This window comes from Lissotriton helveticus, chromosome 5_1 (assembly GCF_964261635.1).
Source record: "Lissotriton helveticus chromosome 5_1, aLisHel1.1, whole genome shotgun sequence".
In the NCBI taxonomy this organism is placed as follows: Eukaryota; Metazoa; Chordata; class Amphibia; order Caudata; family Salamandridae; genus Lissotriton; species Lissotriton helveticus.
Window position 1 is genome coordinate 1,265,355,078 of NC_136065.1, and position 17,637 is coordinate 1,265,372,714.

At 42.6% G+C, this 17,637-nt stretch overlaps 1 protein-coding gene across 2 annotated transcripts in view; it reads left to right on the forward strand.

Moving 5' to 3' along the window:
* The window catches only part of LOC144755281 (uncharacterized), a 203,836-nt gene that overhangs the window by 153,288 nt on the left and 32,911 nt on the right, over positions 1–17,637 (forward strand). For both annotated transcript variants that reach the window (XM_078644053.1, XM_078644052.1), the window contains exon 8: positions 9,878–9,970. In XM_078644053.1, the coding sequence (XP_078500179.1) occupies positions 9,878–9,970 (93 nt within the window). The remainder of the gene's footprint in view (positions 1–9,877; positions 9,971–17,637) is intronic.

Consider the following 17,637-nt stretch of genomic DNA (forward strand, 5'->3'; position numbering starts at 1 on the left):
AGCCAATGAATGACGAGGGCCGAACCAAAGCCACACTACAGAACTCATCAGGATTTCGCCTGCGCGAAAAAGATGCGCAGAGCGCATCTTTTCGCCAGGCAAAACCTAAAAAGCAGATCTGGATTGATCAGAAAGAAAACCGGAGATATTCTGGACACATCTACTTTCCTGTGCCAAACAAACCGACAACAGGCTCTTCTGGGAATAAGTTATTGGTACAATGAGATCATCACAAATAATAAATAATGCATGCATAACGGAACCAGGATGGGCAGCTCACCTAAACAAAACATTTGAAGATCCTACACCAAGCGTCAATAGAGAGATAGACAACAGCCACAAAGCTTTGGAGTGCAAACAATTTGGAAACAACATAATCAAAGCTTAAGGCACAAGTACTCCTTTGTCTCGCCAATTGCCCCAGACGGACAAAACCATGCAGTAGAAAAGGTATCCAGAATAATAAATGGCATCCCACAGACCATCTTTAGGAATGATCGGATTAGTGGGCAATTCCGCTATCGGAGCTCTATACTCAGATAGGCACAACGAATACCCTTCCCATGAGTTGGAAAGGGTCAATAATCAACCCGATCTTTAAGGGAGGCGATAGGTCGGATCCAGCAAATTACAGGCTAATTTCACCTATTGACGTTGAAGCCAAATATTATGCTTCATTAATCCTGTACGACCTGGTAGAATGGTCTAATACTAACAGACTGATCCCATTCAATAAAACAGCTTTTCACAATTTGTTTGGTACAACAACAAACATCTTAGCTCTGGCCATAATAGCGGATAAGTGCAAACGCCTGCAAAGAAAATTACAACTATGTTTTATAGATTTTAAAGCAGAGTTTGATCGTGTAAATCGTGGCTTGTTGTGGAGTAAATTAAAGGTACTGGGCCTCCCTGAAACAATACTACGAGCCATAATACAACTGTACACGTGCACGTGGGTCCGTGTGAAAATAGCAAATGGTACAAGACTGTCAAGGAAAATACAAACTCATATAGGATTAAAGCAAGACTGTGTATTAGCCCCCCATCTATTCAATCTATTTATGGCAAATCTCTCACCACAATTGGATCAGGTTAATTCACATCCCCCTGGGTCCACTGCCCATAACACATCTCTTATATGCAGACGACATAGTCTTGCTTAGGTTAACTAGAGTCGGTCTTCAAAGAGCACTCAACTAACTACTAACTTTCGCTAAGGCTAATACTCTGAAAATTATTGTCCTAAAAACATAACCTATGTCAATTATGAATCGACATCAGCATCCAGTCAAGCTGGGAGAAACAAGTCAGTACATACACATATCTGGGGGTATATATATAGACAATCGATTGAGTTTTCATTTTCACAAACAATATCTTGAAAAAAAAAAGGAAATGGCGTCATTTACGCTTTCTGCGCCCTTGCAAAAAATCTACAGGGACCATCTGTTAAGCTAGCAGTGATGGCCAATAAACGATTGCCGACAGTAACCTACGCAAGCATTACTTTAAATGGCAAAGATGCAAAACTTCTAGACTCTCTACAAACAGACGTATAAAAAAGGTGTTAGTCTACCTCGGAACGCATTCCCGGCGCAAGCACGATTTGAATTTGGTCTCATCCAACAGGAGATTGGGAGAAAATATGCTGCAATTAAAACTTGGTACACAATTTGGTTGAATCGATCCAATGTCCTACACAATGCCTTGTGGCAAGCCCAGGCAGAAGATCTAAGTTCAAATTACATTGAAGTCCGCATTGAAGGAAACTAACACAATAGAACTCTGGGCGCAGGACTTCTCCTTCCAAGCCTTTCGCGGAGTGATAAATAAAGCGGCCAAACTTCATTCATTATTAGAAGATAAAAGTATACTAGCTAAGTGGTCCCATGCCTGGATGGTCTTCCAGTCTTATACATCAATACACCCAGCGGATTACCTAAGCTCAACATATTCATCGTATCTGATACGAATTTTAATGGCTATCAGATTCGTGGAGTTATCAAGTTTGGCTGACCAACCAACATGGAAGTATGATGGCCCTAAAACATGTAACTTATGTGGTGTAGTAAGGCAAGATTTTATTCATCTTATCTGTGTTTGCCCCTTCTTAAAAACCATCTGGGTTTCGCTCCTAAAAAAGCTTTTAATAACGGGGCATTTGAACTTGCAGATCTGCCATTATTAAAGGTCTGGGCACAACAGATCCTCAATTGACTTTTAAGATGATGACATTTCTGACACTTCACGAAAAAATAACACGTCCCAAGGATATACACACCACCAGACCTGTCCACTCCAATGATCCATTGACTATTTCTAAACCCTAAGCTGCTGCACAAATGCACCTTTACATTAACACCGATGTGTTACCAATATTGTTCATAATTTTATGACACAGAAACTCACTCCATTTTAGTCTGTTTTATATGATACAAAAATTGCCTTTTATAAAAAAAACATTTAAATGTCGACAGACTCTTTTCTTTTATGACATTGCTATGGTTTTTATTAGCTTAAACAATAAAGCATTGATTGATAAAGCACTCTTGTGGAATGCTAAAGAAAAAAGTAATTCCCTAAAATGAGCAGTGGAGGGATACTCGATCGTAAATTGACATGCTCCAGGAGAGGGACAGACAAAAGATGGACATGACATGCCATTGAATAAGAAGCTGACAAATGAGTGAAAGTGAAGCCAACCAATGGTGAGCAATGGGTGGGCTGCAAGCCCCTCTATGTTCTTGGTAAACCAACAATATGTCTTTCTCAGCCAAACAGCGTGTTTGTCTTGTAGGTTTGACCCAAAAAGCTTTAGAAATGTACCTTTTTAATTTATAACAATATTCTCAGACACATCAGAGTTAGCATATATGTGCCATCTTCTTCAATAATCAATTCAGCACCATTGAACTTCTTTGAATGAGCACTTAACAAATGCCTATTCCACTGGAGGAAAGCACTTATCTGGCTGCTGAGCATCGATGAAAAAGGTATGCCAATTCGCCTTAGGAATTATGTAACAGAGGGCACTGTTCCCATTATTTGAAGCCTGTGAAAGTTTATTGGTTATTTTCAACTGACCCATTGGATTTGTAGTCCTGGAACATTGGCTTTTGATGTTAATGTTTATTTATATGTATTGCTACTGAACTAACTAGTGAAAGAAGTTACACATAACCCTCGCCTTGAGGTATAGATGTTTGAAGTTGGTATTTAAGCAGTAACCAGGATGCAACGTTTTGTGCCTGCTGTAGAGTGAACAGTGGATGCAAGAAGACTTAAATAGTGGGTGTCAGTAAATCCAGCTAAAAACCAAGGTTGTCCTAGATGATGTTATAGTTTGTGTGATCTGGAAAGAAGAAGATTATCTTTAAGATTTTAAGCAGAATAAAAACAGAAGGCAGATAAGTGAAACACCTGCGGCTTAAATCGATGTCATGTAAGTGGACACCAAATGTTTTTACAGTAGACGTAGGCGTGAGCTTCGGCATAACTCGTCAGACCGCAAAGCAGGAGACCAGGTTAATGGGGGACATCCAGAACCACCATCTATACTTTATCCGTGTTAAATTTAAGGCAGTAACACTTTATCAAACTGCAAGAGCTGAAACAGATTTGAATATTGTTTTGAACAGCTTTAAAGTTCCCATCTAATCTCAAGATGAGCTGAATATTATCTGTGTAGCACACAGAGGATAGGCCATATGATGGAATGAGCATTGCTAATGGAGTCACATAAAGATTAAATATGGTTGGCCTAGGAGGTGAGCCCCAAGACCCTGCGCAATCACGTTTTCTTTTTACAGAGAAAGGAAAATGTGGTATCAAGACCTCCTGCCTCCGATCAGATAGAAGGAGCAGGCCTGGTTCAGTAGTCATCCCCTAAGCCCTGCTTTATGCAGCCTCACAATCAATGTTTCATGGGACATAGTTTCAAATCCCATGGAGAGATGGAGCATAATGAGTCACCAGGCCCTCTGATCAAGGATCATGTGGAACTCATTCTGCACAGCAAACATGGACAAAGCAAAGAAGATATCTAGGTGTGAACCTCCTTTTCTGCCACCTTGGCATGAAAAGGCAGTATCAAGCTGGGACAATAGCTACTTAACATCTTAGCATCCAAGGTAGATTATTTTAGAAGAGGGATCACACATGTTCTTTTCCTCTCAAGAGAAACTAAGGCTGAAGTGTACGTAGAACTTATTAATGACTTAATCCAGGAGGTCAACACTGTAGCAATTCTGCCAGGCCAGGAGAATCATTGTTTTTAAAAGCATCATTGATGGCCTGTACTTTGTCCCTAAAATTGTAGACAGAGATTCACAGACTGAAAGAGAGATACGGAGTTCCATACAATCTTGAACATCTCCTGAGAGATATCACTTGTTTTTGTGATGCATGAGGTGTAGAAGTGCATCCAAGCGACTCTAAACTTCTTATAACTCCTAAATATGGCATTGTACTGGCTCATAGTAATTACGCTGACAGATACTTTCCAAACTCTTACAGTCCTGTTTGATCTCTGCAAGAGGATGAGGAAATTATAGAGCAGTGAGTTTTGCTCAACTACGTTTTTAATGAGAGCCACCACATGAAAGGCTAAAGTCCGTGAGCCATTGACGCTATTGTTATAAATTTGGGGATCGTCACATAGTAAGCAAGCAGTCATTGCAACATGGGATGAAACATAGTGTTATTGATTTTTGAAAAATTCTGTTCGGCTCTATAGGTTGGCAAGAAAAGCCAAATGCTGGAGTTGCCATTATGGATCAGCGAAATGATGATGGCCACACGATCAGACTATTGAACTGGCGGGTACTCTGTATTGGTGACAGATTCCCTGGGGGCACAGAGTGAGTCCAGAGATTTCCAAGTCTCATGAGTAGGCTCTAATACTAGTAGACTGTAGCATAGAGTTGAGCTTGCTTTAAGAGGCCTTCTGGCTGCTGAATAGTCTGGAATATTGGCCAAATATTAAAGTCCCTTAATGCTGTAATTTTAGAGATACCCATAACATAGGAGGAAACCAAGTTGGCTTTCCAGCACGTTTAGTAGTTTCAGCCATTATTGTGTTTAATGTTGCAGGTGTAACGTAATTTGGAGCGGGAGTAGTGATCCCTACTTTTCAGCATAAGCAAAATATTGGTGATTCATCCTTGATAAAAATGCACTGCAACACTTGGAATTGTGTTGCACATTAGCCCTTCCTTGGACAACATTGCTTTTCAAAAGATATATACTCCCGCATAATATATATTATTTGATAACTGAATAAACTAACAAATGATTATCATACATCATTAAATTACACGTAAATGTATGTCCACTGCCTCCCTAAGCTAACATTCATCTGGGACATTCGGAGCAGCTGTACACAACTACTCAATGCTCTTGTCGCTACTAACATGCTTACACCATGCTTACTGCAACATAAGAAGTGCTTTATCTCGATTCTTTGACCTAATTTCACAACCACTTTACAGTATGGATCTGGCTATCCACATTTTTTTGTATCACAGCTTACAGATCATTTCTATCCACATGATGCTCTCCACCAACTTGGAGGGCATGATAGAAGACTTCGCCTACTTTCCTATTAACAGAAAGAGCCAATGTTGTTGTATAACAGCTCACCATCTGACTCTGCATGAATACTATATTTAGGGCTGACTCCTGATGTTTTTTGCTGTCTTTCTGGGAAATACATAGGCTGGTAAATCCTGATGGAAACTGTCTTTTAAAGATTTTTACATTTTCCTCTTATGCAGTCACTAACTTTCATGATATGGGTCCCATCACCAGGACTAGATGAATTTAAATAACAATCATTGGTAAAACACAGAAGCGTCCTTGTAGGCGCAGAAGGGCGGGATCTTTGCCATATATCAAATACAATTTCTACTAACAGTGAACAATATCTTTTTGCCCAGATCCTGTTAAAGGACGCCAGGATCACATTAGTTCTACCATTACTTTTGAGAGTGTCCTCACAGTGTACGCTATTCTATCATTTCTTGGGGACGTACTAAAAAGACCATTAGGGAGGATGGGGTGATGGGCTGCATTCTCATAAGTGGACACTGGTAGCAGTGTAGTTTAATGCTTACATGTGCAAAGTGAAAGTTAACTCTCTTCTGCATTTGTTATTGTTTACCTATCAGGATCTGTTTTAAGGGTTTTCAGGGGTGTGGAATTTAATAAAATATCTACTTGTCCATGGGGCAGGTTGATTCATAAATGTACTTGTACTGTAACAAAATCCACTTGCCCCTGTGGTGCTGTGTAGTGCAGCGACAAATTATGGCAGCAATCTTATTATATAAGAGCTCTGAAATAACCTCTTTGATTATGCCAGGGCCCATACATTGTACTGTTTGAATACTTGCAATCCCTTTATGTTGCCACATTTCCGCAGATCTACATACTGGGGCTGAAGGTAGTGGTAAGCAATAGTTCCAGCGTTAGAATGAGTTGGGGGAAAAAAAGTGGTTGCAGGGAAAGTGAACTTGCAAACACTCAGATTTTCCTATGAGCAAATCTACTCATGCATATTTGCGCATGTTAAAATGCAGTTCACAAATATTTTCTTGGACTATATTTCTTGTCCTACTTCTGTAAAATCTATGGGGTTCACAAAAGCCGTATAGATGCACTTAATGCAAGGACATATACCATGGGTGCACTTTTGAGACTTTCTTTAATAATTTGGTGCCTAATTTGGTCTGGCGTTGACCGTAACCTTTTGTGTTTATTAAAATGCTGTCTCTCTCTCTCTGTATCAGCTGGCTTCACTGTGAGTGACCGCATTCTGCGCTTTCACAAGGAGCATATCGGCAAACAAAGTAGTTTTTTTCAGTGCCAGTAACTACTGTGGCAGTGTGTGCTTTTTGAGACCAAAAACATGTTTTTGCTTTTGCCAGTGTTTATTATAATGGTGAGAGCCCAGCATCTCCCACACCAATAAGGTTTTACAAAAACCATGCCAAAACAAGTTATACATTGAAAAAACTAAAAAGCTGACCACCTAATTTCAGACCTTCTGGCTTTGCCAATGCTTGCTTATTTGTATTTCCCATATTCTTATTGAAACGGGTTACACTGATTTCCATTATGATTATTATTGGGAAATACTAGCATGCATCAACACGTTACTAAATGATGCTGCAAAGAAATGGTACCTGACATTTTACAGTAGTTTAGCCCCAATTTTATATGAACATTACATTTTGAAAGCAAAGAATCATCAATCTTGCTTTCAAGGTTCTGCAAATATTTGCATCAAATCAGAGAGCATTCTGGGAGCATTTTACATAGCCTCATATTGCCAAACTTTCAAAAAGGGAGACGACCTTTACATCGCGGTAATCACACCCCGATGCCATTACAACGCGGTTGTTACAACAAACGCGTTGTTACCACACAAAGCCATTACTACGCAAGTCATTACGTCGATTTGCAGTAGATGGCGCGCTAACACTAGGAATAGTATAGTTTACTATTCCAACACCATCCCTACTTTTACGTAGGCTGGAATTGGAATAGTAAATTATACATTTCTAATGTCAGCGCGCCATCTACTGCAAGTCGATGTAATGACTTTCGTATTAATGGCTTTGCGTGGTAACAACGCGTTCGTGGTAATGACCTTGTTTACATGTAAAGTGTCTAGTGCCTATTGTCCCATGATAATGTCTAGTGTCCTATGATCATGTGAACAGCTGGGCCTGTTTACAAGGGTATTGTACTGTAACAACCCTAAAAACATGGCTCTTTAGCCGGGACTAGTGAACTCTTTCAGTTTTTGAGACCCATTACCTTTTTGTTGCAGGATCACGCTAGCGCCGGGACACCTTTGGTTGAGGTAGCTGTTGCGCTTTACAAATGCTGGTGTATTGTATTGTATTGTATTGTATTGTATTGTGATGGCACGCGATGTAATGACTCGCGTTGTAACGAGTCATATTCTTTGAAAACGTGTGTACACATTTTTATACCGGAACCACTGTCAGTTGTGCAGTCGGAGCTTACAACATTTACTTAGAGTGCTCACCTTAAAAATATAGGTTTTCAATTAATGAACCATAAATACACGTTTTAACAGTATTAACATATGGGGAAAAATATTACCTTAACTGCAGACAGTGCCCTTCCCTGATTTATAATGCGGTACTGCAAACTGGCAGCCAAAAGGTTTTTGCTGCAGGGGCTGGGCCTACTTGTCCCAAGGACAAAGTACACATGAAAACTTGTTGCCCTTGACCCCAAACAATATGTCCTGGTCGTCGGGCTATAGAAATTCCACATCCCTAGGTTTTATTTAGCACTACCTTGTTAGTAGACAATCACATAGTGTGCATTTGGAGATATTTTCACCTATATATGAAATCTGATGTAACCTTATTAGATATGTTTTTTATCTTTGTAGATTCCTGATGAATATATTCACCCCATCATCCCCACTAATCCTTTTAGTATGTCCCCTCTTTTTGCTAGCAAAACAATGCATAACTCCAAAAAGTATAATTGCAAGTAGAAATTAGCCACAAAACACACGTAGGGCCTCATTATGAGTGTGACAGTGCCAGTATCCTCATGAGTTTTCCAGTGTTCCCATAGTGAGAATAAAAACACAGTGCCTGGTTTTATTAGACGCAGACTCACAACTGATAAAAACAACAAAGACTAGGGGACTTAGGCAGGGAGCGTAGCCCATTAGTACTGCACTGGGGTAGTTAGTGCATAACAACCCAGTTGTGTAGCAAGGGGTGGGGAAGGGGGCGGGGCGGTCCCCCCTGGGCGGCATGAGTTTTGGCGGCGGCAGCCTTCTCCCCCTCTTACCTGCCTTGTCGGGTGGCAATTGCCCCCGCCCCGCTTAAAATGATGGGCGTCGCGGGTTGGCAACCTGCGCCGAATCTCGCCTGCACCTCCCTGCCCCCCTGCTCTTTAATACGGCTGTCACGGGGTGGCAAACACCGGGACCACCACGGGGTGGCAAACGCTGGGACTGCCACTGTCCGACCATAGGGCTAGCTACGCCCATGTAACACCCTAGTCCAGCCAGGCCAAATTCTACACATCTGGCCTGCTGTGGCTCCTCCTGCTAAAATGTACCACGTGCTCAGAGCTGGAGGTAAGTGTCAGCCAGTTTGTCCCAGTAATCGGGGAAGATTATCAGAAAAAGGCCTGGTATTTCTGGTTCCGCATGGATATTCCCCTTTCCAACTACAAATACACTTGATGGTTGGATTATGATGGGGCGGTAGTGTCCTAACAATTAGGACTAGCAAATACTTATAGAGATACAATAGAACTAAAAACAAAGTACAGATGAATGCCATCTATTGCGTCTCCAAGGTGGAGAAAACGCAGAGTTTTAGATGTGAAGAAAAAAAGAAGCGCTTTTTGGAATGAGCTCTGTATTCTAATTGGGACAGTGTTTGTAAACATGCTGTATATGAATTGCTGGAATCTATCCATCGCTAGTGTTCTTGATGCAGTGAGTTTTTCAAAGTCAGATCACCTCCAGCTATTTCATGCCACAGATAATTCATTTTGCTTTCCTTATTTACAGGGGTAAATAACGTGTACACTAATATTCTTTTAAACTTTTCAGAATGCTCTACCTGTATTCTTACTTTGTCTTGTTAAATCTCTGTAACCCCCGAATAATGACAGCCTATTTCACGATCTACTGAAGATGATGACAACCTGCAGTTCCTGTCAGTGTAATGTACATGACCAGATCGCTCTGTCTAGTTTAGGTTTCTATCATAGGAATGTAAATGATATCTGGCGCACACCCTACAGTAAATTAGCCCTTTTCAGCATGCTATAAACAGTACTTACACTGATTATTTTGATATAACAGGACATGAGATTATTTCCCTTCACAAAAGAGATGATGAAGAGACACACACAATGGACCAACATGCGACAATGGAAAGCGTTGGCAGCTGTTCAAGTGAGTAAAAATGCCTCGTCCTTGTTTGCAAGACCTAGTGTCCCATGATCATGTAAACAGCTGGGCCTGTTTACAAGGGTATTTACAACTATGTGAACTATTACCCTTGCTTTAATACTTCACAAACTCAAGTGCCTTTCGTGATTTTGCATCAACGACTTAAAATGAAAATGTTCAGGGAATAATCCCATACAGTGCTGCAACCAGCTAGGACTGTGCTGTGCACCCTTTGCATGTTTACTAACAGGCAGTTGGACATTTTGTGGCCAATTCACAGTCATTTATGTGTCTGGAAAGTAGTATTCCTGTGTAGCATTCCTGTAGTGCCATTAAGTACTCTCAAGTGACTTTGCGTATTGGCCCCCAATGTTTTGCTTTCTTTTTAGGGCTCGCCTGGCGTTGGAGCGCGAAGCGCTCCCGCCAGCGAGTTCTATAGTCACCTTCCTCCCTGCCAAGGGAGTGTGAGCTGTGAACGAGCAGCTCTAGACCTGTGAACGAGCCGACTCAGGTCCGTGAACGCGCGGGAACGTCAATGTGCACGTTCACGCGCATCACGCTCCTGTCCTCCCGCGTCTCTGCCGAGGCGCGCTCCAGGCCGACTTGCGGTGTGCGTCACAGCGTGTTCCAGCGGCCGGAGGTAGGTAAGTGAGGGCCGGGGGGGGATTTGTTTGCTTGTTTGTTGCTAGCTTGTGATTAAATGTTTTTTTTAATGAGGGCAGACAACAGGAATCGCCCGTGTTGTGTGGCGATCTTGCGGCCCCTGTGAGAAGCGTGGCCTTGGAAACTGGGCTTCACATGCGTGGGCACTATTTTCGCTGAAACTTGTTTGTATTGTGTGCTTTCAATTTCAGATCCCCCTTTGAGCACTGTGAGAATGGGGCAGAAAAGGAACTGCAGCTGCTATTCCCACTTCTGCTTCAGCTTCAAATAAAATGACAGAGCGAACTCAGATCGCCCAGAGACACCGCCATCAATTAATTTCCACAAAGCCCGCGCTTATTGTACACTGCTGACATGTGATGCAATAAAAAGTGATATTCCACCCCCTGCCCCCAAAATTCTTCCAGTAATTAGCACATTTTAGAGTGTACGCCGCTGTGATTTCAGCAAGAGTAGTGCTTGATTTCGGGGGCGGGGCTGGCCATTTCCAAACAGCAGGGAGGGTTACATAGGGGGTGCTGTGGCTGTGTTACTTGGTCTCCCCCCTCGACGTATACTCACTGCAGTGCTTTTAAATACTTAGGATGTAGGCGCTGGGGAGGTGACGTAGAGAACGTATTTGCTGCACCCCAGAACCCCGGCAAGGGGTCCATCATGGAACCTGAACAAGGAATAAATCTGCCTACAAAATCAAACTCCACTAGCACACCGATTTGGCGATGATGTCAGCGCAATTACTCCCCCAATTCAGATATTTTAGATACGAGGGAGGGGGCGAGTTTAGGGGGTCTTCCATTGTGAACACTTATTCGTAGTGCCTTAAAGAGGACTAATTTACAGTTTAACAGGCTGACCCTGCTTTCGAATGCATTTTTTGCTCAGTGGCTTTCCCAAACCCTGGTACGACGCACGCACCATTTACGATCGGGCACTTTTCTCAACGTTAAAAATAGATATATATTTCAGGTGGTACAGCTGAAAGACGGTGTGGCGCAGCGGCCAGACCAGCCGACTCGGGACCCAGGGGTCCCGGTTCGAAACTCGTAACGTCCTGAGAGTCTGGGAAATTCACTTAACCTTCTCGTGCCCATGTACAGCGCCTGGATGCGCTCACCGGGGATAAGCGGAGCTGTATACAGCTTCAAATTAAACCAGTTCAGGTACACACATTCGTTACCTAAGCCACACTATTATTGTTTAATTGCGGCACAGGACGGCTCACTTGAAATTAAATTCTGTGGTGGTGAATGAAACAAACTTCTGTGGTGGTGAATGAAACAAACATTAAAGCTCCCCCCCCCCCCCCCAAATCCCATCATGGCAGCCCAGCCATCGAAGTCACCGAGAAGCATTAATTAAATGCAATGTATTCTCTTTTCGGTGTCTGACACGCTGCAGAGGAATGCCAGCTAATCAAGGGGTGTTAATTGGGGCCAGCCAGACACTTGGCTTCCCATTAAACACCGCCAGCACTTTCTGCAGGGAGCAGGGTTGTGGGGGTTAAAAGACAGATAAATAGCAGTTCAGGCGGGGGTCCTCGGAAGATGCTAGTTCTTTAGCTGTCTTCGTGTCTGTATTGTGTCTTTGTGTGTGTGCGCCAGTGTGTGTTTGAGTACTTAATTTTGAATGTATTTGAATGTATTTGTGTGTGTGTCAGGGTGTATTTGTGTGACTGTTTGTGTGTGTGTGTGCTTTTAAGTTTGACGGTATGTGTGTGCGTGTCTGTCTGCGCGTGCGCTTGTTTTTCTTTGCTTTCACAAGTTCAAGTCGGGTCAGCACTGCCTCCTGCTCTCCTTAGGCTCAGTGCCGAATATGTGTCTCTGCATTGTGACAGTGAACCTCGAGGGCTATATCTGTAATGCTCCAAATCTGAGACGCAAAGCTAAACAGCTACACTTTATTCACACCGAAGTTGTCACCTTTCTGTGAAAAACAGCTGCCATTTGCTGCAGTAGAAGTGCCAACTCTTGGAATGTGAAAACAAATTCTATAAAACTCAAAATATTCTTTTGCACCATTGCAATCATCTTTCTATTTGTTTTAATAATCATCTAGATATTATTTAGACAACTTTAGCAAACACTTTTAATTGATTTCTTCACACTGTTTTGGGTATAGATTTCATATGGTATAAAATACTGGCTTAAACTGTTTAGGGACATAAAAATATGAGCCAGCCAGGTGAAGGGCCATAAATGGCCAGGGTGCATTCCCACGGCTGTTCTTAAGCTTCCAAATTATTCCTTATAGTGCGTCAGGGCGTGTCATTTTAAAGTAGTGTAAATAGTACTTAATCATCCTTGCTAATTTATCCTTAGTTTACAAGTGTCTCTCTCCTTTTAATTGCTTTCACTGGCCTGACGAACAAAAAAGTCTCCGCTGAGTTTAATGTGGTCGCTTGCTTTTCAAACCTACGTCACAATCCAAAAAACGTGTTCATTCTTCATTTACCTAAATGGTCTCCTACTCTCAAATGTCTAATATCACTCCCCTTTTCTTAATCAAGTGGTTCACAGCTATAATTATGAACGTTGGGATCATTCAGGTTATGTGATTAAATCACTTGTAGGCATCAAAGTTGTGTGCGTGTGATATCAGTAAGAACATATATGTCAGCACCTTTATTTTCAGTGCCACAACATATACCTCATTCTGAGAGGGTTCACTTGTATTTGTTCTGCAATGACGCAAGGTCTCTGTCTTTAAAGCCTGCTGTGTTAGAGGCTCGGGTAACACCCAAGTACACATCAGCCAACCCCTAGCCACTCCGCAGTTGCAGTACCAGAATTCTTTAGTGTATTCAGTGATGGTGCCGCCACAAAACAATAATTTACAGTAGTTTGTTGGCTAGCAAACATGTACATTCCATGCAAGGCTGCTAGTAGGGCTGCGAAATTCTCATAATTAGGGGACATTTTGCGAAAAGTACCTACAATTGCACATAACTAAGCGAAGTGTAAAACCGGCATTTAGGACTAAATTTTAGCATGAAATGTGTTCTCATGTACATTTTCACCACAAGGGCGCATCCTCCGCTATACAAGCAATTGAGCTATTTACATTGCAAATGACAATGCCTTTTATTTTTGTTTTTGTTTTGCAAACATAAATAAAAGGCATTGTCATTTACAATGTCAATAGCTTAAACTCGTGTAAATGCGAGACCTATTGCATTGCAAATGCTTGTTCTAATATCTGTACACCTTGGTTCTTCCTTGTCCCCTCCTTGGGGTGATGTATATTTCATGATGACCCCATTTGTACTTAAAGGTTCACGCTGTTTAGGATTTCATTACCCCTTGGTTTAGTTACTGAAATGGATACACATTGAAGTATAAATCCCTAGAGACCAAATTGACATGTACAGTAATGTGTCGCCTCGTATTTCTGAAACTTCACTGAACTTGGAAGAATGTAGAAATCTGTATTTTCTCATATTGTTTTTATCTTGTGTTGCCACCATAGCGGAGTAGAACATTACTACCCAAATGAAATTAGTTGGATCTTTCTTTGGGAACATATATATTGGCCCAGCTGTCAATGCAAAAGGGCTAAATAATCATAGGGCCATAAGGCGCTTCAATGGCAGTCGTACAACAAAACCCTGTACTTTGCAAAACTAGTGCTTGCATGTATTAAACCCCTTTTACGAGTCAGCAAGCCTTTCAAACTAACAAAATGGGTTTAGTTACCCATACTGAGTATCCATTGGAAAGTGACACGAAAGGGGTATCCCATCCTAATTGCGATTCATTATGGCATGTATCATTTGTCTGTCACCGTAATTGTGGTCACAAACAATTGATCATTTACTAACACGTCAAAGAAGGTGATAAGTGATTTGCAAAGGGGAAGGTATGACACCTACCCCTTTGTAAATGGTGTCGGGTGATCTCGGGGGGACTACTGGCTGCTCCCCTCAAAGTTTACCCATGCTGAATTTTAAAAGCAGCCCTGGTTCCTTTAAGAAATACGACTGCTTTAGTAATAAAAAAACAGATAAAAAAATAAAAAATAAAGTTTCCTATTTAGGAATGCAAACACAGAGGTGGTGGTCAACTGTTCTTTGCCGGCCACAATCCCTGTGTTCATAGCCAATCAAGGAGAGTCTCAAATAGCAACCTGCCTTATAAATCTTTATCAGGCAGGTCATTCTGTGACGCCCTGCGACTGGAGATTGAGGTTTGCCACCTATTGGTATGGAGGCACATTGCAAAATTAGAGACAGGCCGCAAGAAGTTGGTGTTCAATTTGCAACAACTTTTTGCGACCTGTCTCTCAGGACATCTGGCCCCAAGACCGTTAGCCTCCCTCTCGAAAGGTAAAAGATAGTTATACCTCATACTACTCCTGCAGCCACTGGTGAAACCATCCCCACATAACAGATTACTACTGAGTGCCACATTCAATTTCCACATCCATTGTGCGTTTAACTTCGGAGATCCAGGTATCCAGCAAAGGAGGAACCTTCTAGATCCATTTCACCCATATATAAAAATGGGTGAATCCCTGAATAGCCAAACTGAATAAAAACATTTGTGTATAAGCAGTGTATCAGGCATGATCCGATGGAATACCAGTGATAACTGTGGCAAGATTGAGTGCCGCTTTGTGGCCAAACATATCATTGATTGACTTAGCCCATACCTGCCTCTAGTTGCTCCACCGTCATTCGGGGGCCAAGAACCGGGAGCTGGGAGCCGTGAACCGCCAGCCAGCCGTAGCGCAATGCTTGGGAGCAGGAACTACAGCTCCCAGGTAGCTTAGTGGCGAGGACGCCGCCGACGGACCCGCTTTGCGCCAGGAGGTGCTCTTAACCCGGCCCATACTTGCATAGTTGCTCCACCGTCTTTCGGCGCCAGGAACCGGGAGCTGGGAGCCGGAGCGTCGGAGTAGTCCTTGTGATAATATAGTGACTAATAAATGGCTGTAGACCCAACCTGCCTCCAGAGGCCACTCCTTTAGTCGCCATGCTTACAGGGGTTCCCCCACTTAGAGAGCATTGCTCAGAAACCACTATGGAGCTGCTACGTAAAACAAAACACTGGTGTGATCAACATACCGGTAGCAGGCACAAGGTCTCCCCATATATTATAATGGCTAGACGAGTGGGAGGCTTGAGAAGTAAGAGAGATGACCCAAGGTGGATTAATTCCCTAAAACATTTTGACATAATTTCCTTACAGGAGACCTGGGACATGAATAATATCTTCTGGGTGGATTTTTTAAAAATCATACAGTCTCCCCGCTTGACCCTCACAGTCAGGTAGAGCAAGAGGGGGCCTCCTTATATTATTTTCACTCAAACTGTCAGGATCACATAGGACGGTGGATGTGGGGACCCATAATTGTCTGGCAATTGAATTCACCAATCCTACCGAGGCCATTTTTTGTTTGTTAATTTTTATAACTCTGGAGAGAGCAGTTTTTTAAATGAACATTTATATGAATTTAAATACTTTTTAAAGGAGTACAGTATGAAGCAACCCACTTTTTATTCAATTATAATCATGGGCCAGATAACACCTCCACTCTCCATTTTGAGCATACTCGGCAAGGGGAATGCCCGGAGGAGCTTTTGGCCACAGTTGACCTTTTTGAGTCAGGTTTTATCGTTCCAGAAGAGAGGATTCCTACTTTTAAAGCACAAGGGCGTGACACTATCATAGATGATATATTTATTTCCCCTATTTTACAATCTCTAGTAATTTGTTATAATGCCAGGTGTTCTAATTTTACCGATCACAATGCAGTAATCCTAGTGTTGGACAAGGGGTGTGGCCTAAAAGGGAAAGCAGAAAAGTTGGATGGTGACTTAAGCTTGAAAACCTCCGCCCTGGGGCGGAGGATGAAATGGTCCAAAGTAATCCCAGACCTTTTCTTCCGGGACCTCTTTGTGAAGGTTGATGACAAGATTGTAAGTTGTCTAGCTACCGCTACAAAGGGGGAGAAGGTCTTTATTGCCTTTGAAGGTATCTGTGCACAGGTAGCGTCTGGCCTCTCCATACCTTCTATACCGAAGCATAATAATGGGGAGAGCTGGTTCGATAGTAATTGCTCAAAAGCTCACCAAAATCTGATAGGTCCCTCGACAAAAGGCTCAGATAGCTGCATTAAGAAAACAGTATGAGCTTGCCTTAACCAAGCGAAAAAAGGAAATAAAGGAGGACGCATAGAATGAATTATTAGCGGTGGAGGTCCTAAAAGATAGCTCCAGATTCTGGGCTACTGTGAATAAACCATTTTTTCTGTAACAGAGAATGTCCCCCTAGAGAGTAACATCTCAGAAGATCAATGGGTCTCATTTTGAAGCCTTATACGAGGCCACTGCCACCCTGGATCCACTGGTGGGTCTAGAATATAGCAGGGAATTACCTAATGTTGTGTACAATGAGGATGGAGTAGAATTAGCAATAAACCAAGTGTCCAGTAATAAGGCCCCAGGTCCTAATGGTGTCCCGGACGATTTATATAAACAAAATTCAACCTTCTGGGCCAAAATTCTGACAAATGTCTATAATGTGTCCAGTCAGCAGGGCTTCCCGTCATCATGGTCGCTATCCCCGTTTTTAAAAAGGGGCAGAGAGGAGACCCACGATGTTACAGGCTAATATCGTTAATCGATTCAGCAGTACAAATCCTAGGGGGAGTGATTTTAACCAAATTAATTGACTGGCTAAATGAGAATGAGGTTTTAACGGATCTACAATATGGGTTCAGACATGGGAGGAGCACCCTAGATCAGTGCCTAAATTTACTTTCAATCAGGGCCGGACTGGGAACCAAAACCGGCCCTGGCAAAGTGCTAGGCCACCCCCCCCCCCCCCCCCCCCCCTCCTCCCCCGGGGGGGAGGGGGGATGCCAGCGAGCTTTTTACCAGGGCCGCTTTTCCGCCGAATTTGTTACAGGGCCGATTTTGCAGCTATGCTGCAAAATCGGCCCTGTAACAAAAACGCCCCCCAGGGGCCCAAAAACGGCCCCCACCCTTGCGGCCGACCGGGGGATTG